The sequence below is a fragment of the Ruditapes philippinarum genome, unplaced genomic scaffold (genome assembly GCF_026571515.1).
Source record: "Ruditapes philippinarum isolate M1 unplaced genomic scaffold, ASM2657151v2 ctg15827_1_1_1_1, whole genome shotgun sequence".
NCBI classification, from domain to species: domain Eukaryota; kingdom Metazoa; phylum Mollusca; class Bivalvia; order Venerida; family Veneridae; genus Ruditapes; species Ruditapes philippinarum.
The window spans coordinates 8,333-18,660 of NW_026865041.1; the positions used below are offsets into that span (position 1 = coordinate 8,333).

At 32.6% G+C, this 10,328-nt stretch overlaps 1 protein-coding gene across 1 annotated transcript; it reads left to right on the forward strand.

Moving 5' to 3' along the window:
* Positions 1 to 983: 983 nt before the first annotated feature.
* Positions 984 to 7,339, forward strand: LOC132727653 (uncharacterized). The gene is made up of 4 exons (XM_060713221.1): positions 984 to 1,000; positions 2,702 to 2,833; positions 4,190 to 4,268; positions 5,914 to 7,339. The coding sequence occupies exons 2-4, from the start codon at positions 2,807 to 2,809 to the stop codon at positions 6,306 to 6,308; spliced, it is 501 nt and encodes a 166-aa protein (XP_060569204.1). The 5' UTR covers positions 984 to 1,000; positions 2,702 to 2,806; the 3' UTR covers positions 6,309 to 7,339.
* Positions 7,340 to 10,328: the final 2,989 nt, after the last annotated feature.

The window sequence follows — 10,328 nt, forward strand, 5'->3', positions numbered from 1 at the left end:
GTTCCACTTTTATCAACTTTTATCAACACAATATGAATCAAAGTCTTAGTAAATAATGAATAATGTTACAAAAACATTATAAATATAAAGAAACGTGACAGATTAACTGGCGTTTACACGCCATTTAAAAATTATTTAACACATGAATATTGCACAGTTTACAATAGGGTAAGTTTTGGACTTGTTGTATCTCCATAATTATGATGGTTGTATGTGTCCTTTAGAAAAAGAAACACCCGATTAACACGGAAATGTGGAAAGTGTGATTTTACAACCCCCAAATCCCCTGTCCCACAAAAAACGAAGGATGAGTTCAGTATGTGTGGATAAAATTTGACCCTATTAAATTGTTCTGTTAAATAAATGTTAAAGGTGCTCTGTCAATGTGCAACAGCTACACACAAAAGAAAGTATCTTGAATTCAATCCTTGCTTTCAACGGCAACCAATGAAAGTTGTGCAATGTAAGTCGAAATTTCGAGTTACTAACTCAAAATTTCGAGATAAGTTAGTCGAAATTTCGAGTTAGTAACTCGAAATTTCGAGTTAGTAACTCGAAATTTCGAGTTAATAAAAAACATTTACCTGGCACTAATGCTCTTCCGTATTCGTGCGAACGGAGCGGATATATGGCATACAGATCCGGGTCGAACAAACAACAACTTGTTATATTTTTAACTGAAGTGACATTTTAATTTCTGTTTATTTCTATTCCTTCTTGTGTTTCTTCTGTTTCTAATGGGTAGCTAATGCGCATATCATTTTACAGATCCGAGTTTATTAAAATGGCAGTTAATGTCATAACAAAATTTTTATGTAAAATGTTTGTAATGACTCACTTAAGTTATCATTGCCCAAAACTGCGTTCTGAAATAAACATCGTAAATGCAAATCATGCAGTATTTATAATTATGTACCGGTATATATTTGTCCAAAAAAGCAGTAACTATTCATTGACACAGATGTAAGAAGGACAAACACAGATGAATGTTGTTTGAATAGTTAGTTTAGTTTTATAATTGCAATAACTACTTGAATTCATTATATGTTTTCAATAATTTACGTTGTTTACAGCTAAAATTTATAGGAATTTAATAATTTAGATTACATCTGGGATGTCTTGCATGTTATCTCTTAAAGAAACTAAGCTTGAATAACTTGCACGGAGATGGTAATTTGGCTGGTATTTGCATTGTTTGTGTTTTGTTTTTATGTTTTTTTACGTAATTTTCAAAGATAATAAAACAAAACTTCAAATAATTATATTTTATTACTATACGGGATAAACTTATGAAATGCGTTACAATGTCGGAAACTTTAATTTAACTTTAATTGACCATAAAGCAATAATAGATATTTAATTGTTATGATAAAACTGTATAATTCAATACTTAATTCGTCCCGGATATATATTAAATATAGTATTGCTGTAGGATGGACACTAAGTTAAAATGACCTGTGCGAACAGCAGCTCTCGAGCATTTGGTATTTGGAAGTATTCAAAGCATAACGCGAGTTATAATAATTGGAAGTACAATATTTCATTTTTAAAATGACCAGATGTTTCATAATGAAATAGAGAGGAACATAATCCCCCCTTAAGAAACAATAATGAGAACAAAGATCAACAATGCAAAGGAACGTTCACAGGACGCAGCCCCGACACACCCAAGCTACCACATGGCAAACTTATGTTAACTGTTGCATATGCTCACTGTCGCAGATGTTCAATGTTGTAGACGTTCACTGTTGCAGATGTACTCAGTGTACTGTTCACTGTTTAAGTAGTTAACTCTGAAACAATTGTTCAATGGTTTAGGTTTTCATTGTAGTTTCCTTTTGTAGTTGTTCACCGCTACAGAAGTTCAATATTATTAAGAGTTTCACTGTTTAAGATATTTTCATTCGATTATATTAACTGTTGAATATGTTCACTGTTGAAGCTGTTCACTGTTGTAAAAACTCTCTCGTAAATGTTCATTTTTGCAGATGTCCACTGTTGCAGAATTTTCACGGTTACAGATATTAACTGTTGCAGATGTTCACTGTTGCATGCAGATGTTCACTATTGAAGATGTTTACTGTTTAATATATTTACTGTTGTAGATGTTTACTGTTGAAGATATTCTCTTTTGCAGATGTTCACTGTTGCAGAGATTGACTTTTACATACGTTCACTGCTGCTGATGTTCATTGTTACAATATTCACTGTTGTAGATGTTCACAGTTGCAAGTGTTTTCTTTTGTAGTTGTTTACTGCTACATGTGTTCAATATTATAAAGAGTTTCACTGTTTAAGACATTTCCTGTCGATTATATGATTTTTATTGCAGCTGAAATGCTTTTCACATTAACTGGTATACAAATGTATACCGAAAAGCATTATTTTTATTGTTGGTGTTATTTCGTAAACTGTCTGGTTTGTACTACTTACACGGAGGTGATTTCTATTTGGCTTGTATTTGCATTATACGTGTTTTGTTTAATATGGGGACTACGACAGTTAAACAAATTTCGCAGATGTGTGATTATAAAGAAATCAAAAACGATCTTATTGCTATCCGGGGCAAACTTTAGAAATGCGTAATAATATCTGAAACCTTAATTTAAATATGAAATAATAATAATATTTTATCTTTTGTCAATCAATTATGTACGTAATGAATTTTGTCCCGGATATAATTATATTTTTAATATTGTAGTATCACTACAAGCGTGGGATGAACTGTTAGTTATAAAGAGCCGTGCGAGCGGCAGCTTTTAAAGATTTGTTTTTTGGAAGCATTCACAGCATAACGGAAGGCACTATGATTATAATACTGTTTGCAGTCCTGGTAATTAAAACATTTATTTATTATTTATTTTATTTCATGTGACTTTAAAATTGACTTTCTTATAACAGCTGTCGTAGGAACACGTTTTATACCTAATGTTTGTTATGCGATAAGTGCTTTGTTTGTAGAAGGACATTGAGGTATAATTTTTATTGTTGAAAGGTGTTTGAACATTTTAATAAGAAAAACATGTGTTATTTATTTTTAATATTTGACATGTTTGACGACTGGTTCGTTTAATACGTTCGTAGACACGTTGCTCTATAAAACATTTTTTGTTTGATATTGAGAGTTCTTAAAAAAAATTCTTAAATGCCAACAAAAAAGAAAAAGATTCAAATTCTATACTCAAACAAAAATTTATTGTACACCATGTGTAAATTTATAACAACTATTTTGAACTCATTATGTACATTTTGTATTCCTATTAAGTTGGTTAATCACCTTAAAAAAGTAAGGGCACTTAGACGGCGAAATTGTCGCTATTTATTATTTCAAAAACCTAACGCTTTGTGTATTAATATTTTGCAGGTACGTTTAAACAATTTTTTATTTCAATCAAACATATATAATCTTACACAATATAATAACAATCAAATGCAAAAAGGATTTGGTAGAAAGCTAGAAGTATTGTTTAGAAACTCTCTAAAGAAACAGTAGTCGTTAATGATAACATTCATATATAAACAAAATGTATGCTTGTTATTCTAAAAATTCAATATTTGTCAAAGTATAAAAAAATGAAAAATAAAGAAATTGAAAGAAATATTTAGACATTAATTTGTCACACACCCGTGCCGAATTTACGACTCCGTAAATATGGTATTGCACGACCGTGCATATATTTTGACTTGACGTCATTAGCGTTATACAAACATAGTGTAAAGTCGCGCTAAATGTTAGCGTTATACTGTAGGCTCGTCAATGAAAAATGACTCTCATTTCACTTTACACGGTCTTTATTTTGGGTATGTGATAAAAAGAATATCAAATTCGTGTAAGTTCATTACTGAATTTATTGCACTCGTTGAATAAAATAATATTATACTCGCCAGAGGCTCGCATAATATAATTTTATTCAACTCGTGCAATAAAGTCAGTATTGAACTAACACTCATATATGTGCACATGTTTACTTACTGGATAGTTTCCTCACATGAAAGAAATCAAAGAATCTGTCGGGTCATACACTCAAGATCACACATAAAGCATCAACAAAACTTAAGTGTGATTGTACTATTTTTGAAATTTTAAAATTACATTTCACCATTTAAATTAAATCTGAATTTATTTAATTATTTTGTCTTGCTATCAATTCGTCTATCCATATAAAGTAACTTAATAATCTGTTTTCAGGGGCTGTTTGCCTCGTTTGTCAATTGTTACATTGACCTAGAAGACCTGGAAGACGTGGTTGTCCGCAGAGTAAAAAAACGTAAGTATTTTTTTAATCAAGTTTATACACGCAAGGCATAGTCATAAAATGCCTTACACTTGTTGCCATTTACTTTTTACTTGAAAATAATTTTCGACGGGGAAGGCGAGACGCACTTTGTGAATGGCATTTTAAAAATATCTTCACTAGTAAAATGCAATAAATTACCCGATAAAAAGATGCAATATGATACGATGCCATATGATATATAAAATGCATCACACTATGTAAATGTCGTTTATAAACACTTTATCTTACAAATATAGGGTTAGATCTTTATGAAACGTAAAGTATAATAAAGGATTATATTTTGTTTTGATTATCATAGCAACCCCGCATCATAAATCACGTGTAACCTTGTCTGATATACTCCACAGGAAATAGACACATAATTAAAGCGCATTGTTGAAAATAATGCATGGTTTGAGTTCAAATGAATAGGAGTATGATTAAAAAGGCCATTAAGCCTATGTGATTAATTATGTACGGTAAACCGTGCATTATTTTACTGTTATGCAAGACATATTTATATCTATAACCATTCTAACACGCTTATGAAAAAGAAAATCGATACAAATATGTAGATCTTCATAAAGCGTAGAAGTAGTTTTCATGGCGTCATTTGGCAATTGACGTTATGTCTTACGTCTTCATATTATGTGTAATACATGTATTATGTACTTGATTGCCCTATATGTTTGATAGGGGTATAGTGTGAAGCGTGTTAGAATATTCCATAATAAATTTAACACTTAGCTATGGCTCGCTGTAACCAAAAGTTACTGGTCTTTGCCACCAAAATAAAACAAGGCAAGTCTGTTCATCCGTGCAGTCAGAATAGGTTCGAGCTCTTTGCTGTTGGCTTGCTAATTTTATATTTGAGCCGCGTCACGACAAAACCAACATAATGGGTTTGCAACAAGCATGTATCCAGACCAGTCTGCGCATTCGCGCAGTCTGATCAGGATACAAGCTGTTTGCTTACAAGCCCTATTACAAGTAGAGAAACTGAAAACGAACAGCACGGATCCTGATCAGACTGCATGGATGCTCAGGCTGGTCTGGATCAATGCTGGTCGCAAACCTATTTGTTTTGTCACGAAGAGGCTCATTTTAATCTTGTTCTCAAACGTTTATAATGGGCAATACTAGAAAATATTCATTTAAGAAAATCTAGCAAAATATCTCCACTTTATTAGAGCACATAACCAGAATAAAGCGTTATCGAAGCATTTATATTGAATCATCATTAATTTTTAATATGATAACACACTTTATTTTCACATCAGTATAGTTCGATGAAATTTTTGTGTGCTGTTTTATTTATTAAAACTACAATGATACGCACACAATCTTAACTATATAGCAAATAATTGGCATGTTACAGTTTGGAAACATTAACATTGATACTGCAAATTAACTTTATTTATTTTATTTTTTCCAAAATAGGTAAAATGTAATTTAAAATAGGGTGTTGCAAAATAATCTTACAGCAGGCGAAATGAAATTTCGTTGGATCTTAATTCGTGGATTGACTTATACACGAAAACCACGAGAATCAATGCCCCAGAATAATAATGAATTTTGTGACCTTCTTTTAAGATAGTAAAAAATAATTTAATCATGAAAACTTGCTCTCTTTCAGAACGTATTGCGTTTGAGGCTCATATGGAAAGTGGAAATGGGTTTATCCCTTTGAACAAGCCACTTATTTTTCCCGTCTGTACACTTAACGAGGGCAACGGTTATGATGACAAAAGTGGTAAATTCACTGCGCCTAGAGCAGGTGTCTACACGTTTCATGCGCATGTCTGTCACGATTGGGGTAAATATATGGTGTTTGCCATCACAAAGGGCGGCGTTCAACTAGCAGTTTCGTCAAGCTATGAGAATATCGGCTCTACATGTGGTTCCCTTAATACCATCGTGAGACTTAAGAGCGGAGAAGTTGTTAGTGTAGTCGCAAAATGGACAGGCAGTCACTTATTTGCAAATGTGCACCGTTGGATTTCCTTCGGTGGCTATTTTGTATACGCTTAGTGTAACCTATATGTTGTTGTTTACAGAACGAACAGAACAGTTCTTAAGTATGTACGTATTCATGCAAAAGCTTGTTTGTAATCAGTACAGCAATAATTTTTGAACAGATTAATTAAATAAACCACTTTAAATGAATAATTCAATACTGTACCAGTACATTTACACTTACTACAAGATACATTTTCGAATGAGAAAGAACAAATTAAACTGTACTTCATAAATTTTGACTAATCACTGTATACTCTTGCAAGATTAAATGAATTTCCCTTCTTATACATCAACATATTGAAGACAATAATTATTAATATATAATATATGCATGCATAGCCTGATTTTGAAAGCTTACACTGTTAATTTTTCAACATTATTCGCATTTAAGGTAAGACAAAATAAAAGTCTAGAGATAACCATTCAGTGTAATATATAATAAGGCGGATTTTAGTGATAAACGATATAAAATAGCTGATAAAATATGAGTAGTATAAATGGTATATACATGTAACACTTTTGTGCTTATTGTGTGTTTGTGTTTTAGTTTTTTTTTCCATAATTGTACTCATATAATTAGTACTCATATAATTACACAGAAGCCTTATATACGGATTTCATTAAAACGCATTTTTTGTAAATAATCCACATAGGCATCACAGCAGCTGTGCAAAAATTATTAATAAACGCCACGATTGTCCAATGAAATAGTGAAAAATAGAATCCCTAAAGAAAGCCCAACACGGCAAAATTGTAAAATGTGGCGACGTTACAAACGTGCAGTATTGTAATACGTCACATAATTGGCGGCATCAATTGGACACATTATCTTGTAATCTATTTTTGTTTACATTCCATTCGACAGAGTTATCCGATTTTCATATATCAGACATTAAATACAGCTTTTTTCAATTGTTGTCAATGCAATGCGTATACCAATATGGAATGAACACTTTAATTGTTATCAAATCAAACTTTAATTGTAATATTTAGACTGTAGTTTGTAATCAGAAAGCAATAAAACATTAAAAATTATATACACATGGAATCATTGTTTATTTCTATCCCGATTAAGTTTTCTTGAAGATTTAGTTTTACTGAAAAAAATGTATGTTGTTTTTTCCTTTAAAACAATATGCATATCAACTCAGTGATGCGTTGTTCTTAAGGAGGCTAGAATCACACTTCCCTTGAAAAGAAATGTAAACAAGAACTCCGGGTGCTCGTCCCAGAAAGGCATGTGAATGAGTTCCGGTGTCCCATCTCCGTGTTGCTCGTCCCTTGCAATCACGTGTTTCATTTCCCGTGTTGCTCGTCTCAAAATAGTATATGCATATTGAATCTGTTCAATGTGTGACAGCACTTCAAGCTTTTTATTTATTTATTTGGTTTATTTTTATTTATTTATTTACTTTTTTCGGGTATATTTATGATTATTTCAGATTCTTATAAGTTCATGAAAATATTAAGTTCATGAAATATGATAAAAGATCATCAAGGAAAGGCGGCCTTCAATGAACGCATCTCCAACGTGACCCAGCAACACAGGACCAACGGCAACCAGCCCAGAAGGACACCAAACAAAAGCAGGACAGGGCACTTTAAGCACTCTTAAGCCCCTTTGTGCATTATGTCATTACAAAAGGAGCTTTACAACAAGTATTTCTGTAATAAATTCGTATAATATTAATGACAGCGAGGCTTTGTTTGATTGATGGATTTATTTGCTTCTATAAGTATGTAAGCTTGGGTTTGTGAAGCAAATTGACTTATTAAACTATTGTGCTGTATCTTGTAAAGTACACTTCTTTTGGCTGGTTCTATTCATTGAAACTTCGTTTAATTTACATTTGAATTTTTTTTTCTCACTTACCAGATAGAAAAATCCCTAAATGTTACTAAAACTAGCGACGTTGGAAAATCTTATCTCACATAGGCTTATCACACACTCAACGTGCAGCACTTCTAAAAACGTATTCAATTCACTCTTATTTTAACAAAAATGAAACGTCAAAAGGTCAAAATGTATTAAAAGATATGTGAGCTAATCTATTTATTGTCCACGGGATCAAAATAGATTGATATTAACTTTCACACTGCAATGAGTCCTACTCTACCTAGGTCCGCCCTTTTCAATATCGATGTGTTAGGTGCTAGGGGGCGTGGACGGTAACTTGCACTTTCCAGTACCGTCCATGAACAGGCTCAATCAAACCGAGCCTGCAACATTTTCAATTCTTCCGTGTTGGGCTTTCTTTAGGGATTCTGTTTTTATCTATTTTATATCTAGCCACGTACTCCTGAAAGAATGTAGAAGACGATACTTCCTCAGCTTCTACTTCCATATGAACCATCTTCATATTTCCTTTATTACTGCTGACCAAAACATGTCAATATAGAAATGGTATAGACGAAAGATTAAACCAGACACGCAGATAAGACTAAGCATTATAAGCATTGCCATGTCTCGTTTACACATCGGTCATAAACATTAAAAAACACTTTGAATTAATTCCCTTAAACAAAATGGTCAGATGTTTCCTAATGGGAGTCCCATATTAATGGGATAAACACGAAGGATACCCATATTCATCTTTATGTTTCAAAATGTAACATCTCGACATTTATCTGAAATTCATTTGATATATTTCGCTAAAAATTGTTCAATTCATTCGATGATGAATTAGGTTTTTCTCCGTACGTACACTTACATCTGTAACAATAGATGAAGGACAGTCACGCTATGTTAATTATAGTGCACATATTGACTATGCTAGATATGGCCTTTCAATAGGAAAGGCACTGACAACAACAAAATGAATTTGTCACACTGGTAAGAATAAAATGAAAGGAAAAATTGTAAGCAATGGAAATCGACAATCGTATAGATATGAAGTATATTGTGTACATGTCTTTTAGTTTAAACAAAAAATATATTAATCAAGATCAACAAGGAAAGGCGGCGTTCAATGAACGCAACCCCAAAAGTCCCAGCAACAAGAACCAGCGGCAAGAAACCCTGGAGGATTCAAACAAAAACAGGAAAGGGCGCAAGGCAGAGCACGGACATGATACTTTATTTCTATCAAACATATATGCGCAATACAATAACAATCAAATACAAAAAAGGACTAAGTAAAAGCTGCGAGGTTTTTTAGAAAGAATTATCATTTATAATATAACATTGATGCATAAACAAAATATTTTTCCTAATGGTTCAAAGAGTAGTTCAAATATATGATTTCGACAATAACAGTAAAACTGAATCAGAAGTTTAAAAAGAAAATTAAAAAAATTAAGATAAACATAAGGACATTTATTTTACATTAAACGTAAAAGATAAAATAGACACGGTTGATTATATATCTTCAGCTTGACAAAGTTTGTTTTTCTATTAATCACTCTTGATGGATATTTGTTTCAATGTCTCAGAAACAAATACAAATATCCTTCTTTAAAAAAAGGGCAAACGCAAACGTAAGTTTTAGAACATTTGAATAATGAACTTATATTAACGATCCTTGAAGATCGTTCAGCACGACATTATTGTTGTGCTTGTGGTATTTCTAGTTTCAACTTTTTTGGCATCTTCTAGTTGGGTGGTTCCAATATTCCTACTTGAATAATGTTGAATCACCCTTGGGATATGTTGCCTGCTTTTTAAATTTGTCTTTTGACGTCTTATCTGTGATATGCAGGCTTCATAACCTCTGATCCCCTTTCAAAATTCCATTTTATTTAGTTCCGCCCATTGTTTTCTCGTTTAGGGCACCCGCTTTTTATTACTTGGGGACCATACGCCGCTTTTCATGGAATGGCACGGAAGTGTCACATTGAAGGTTCCATGATAACCGCCGTATGAACACATCTGCGGATGTTTCTAAATTCAAAAGTTTACTATTTCACTTTTAAATGTTGAATTCTGCTTAAGCCGGTGCTAGGGGGCGTGGACGGTAACTTGCACTTTCCAGTACCGTCCATGAACAGGCTCAATCAAACCGAGCCTGCAACATTTTCAATTTTGCCGTGTTG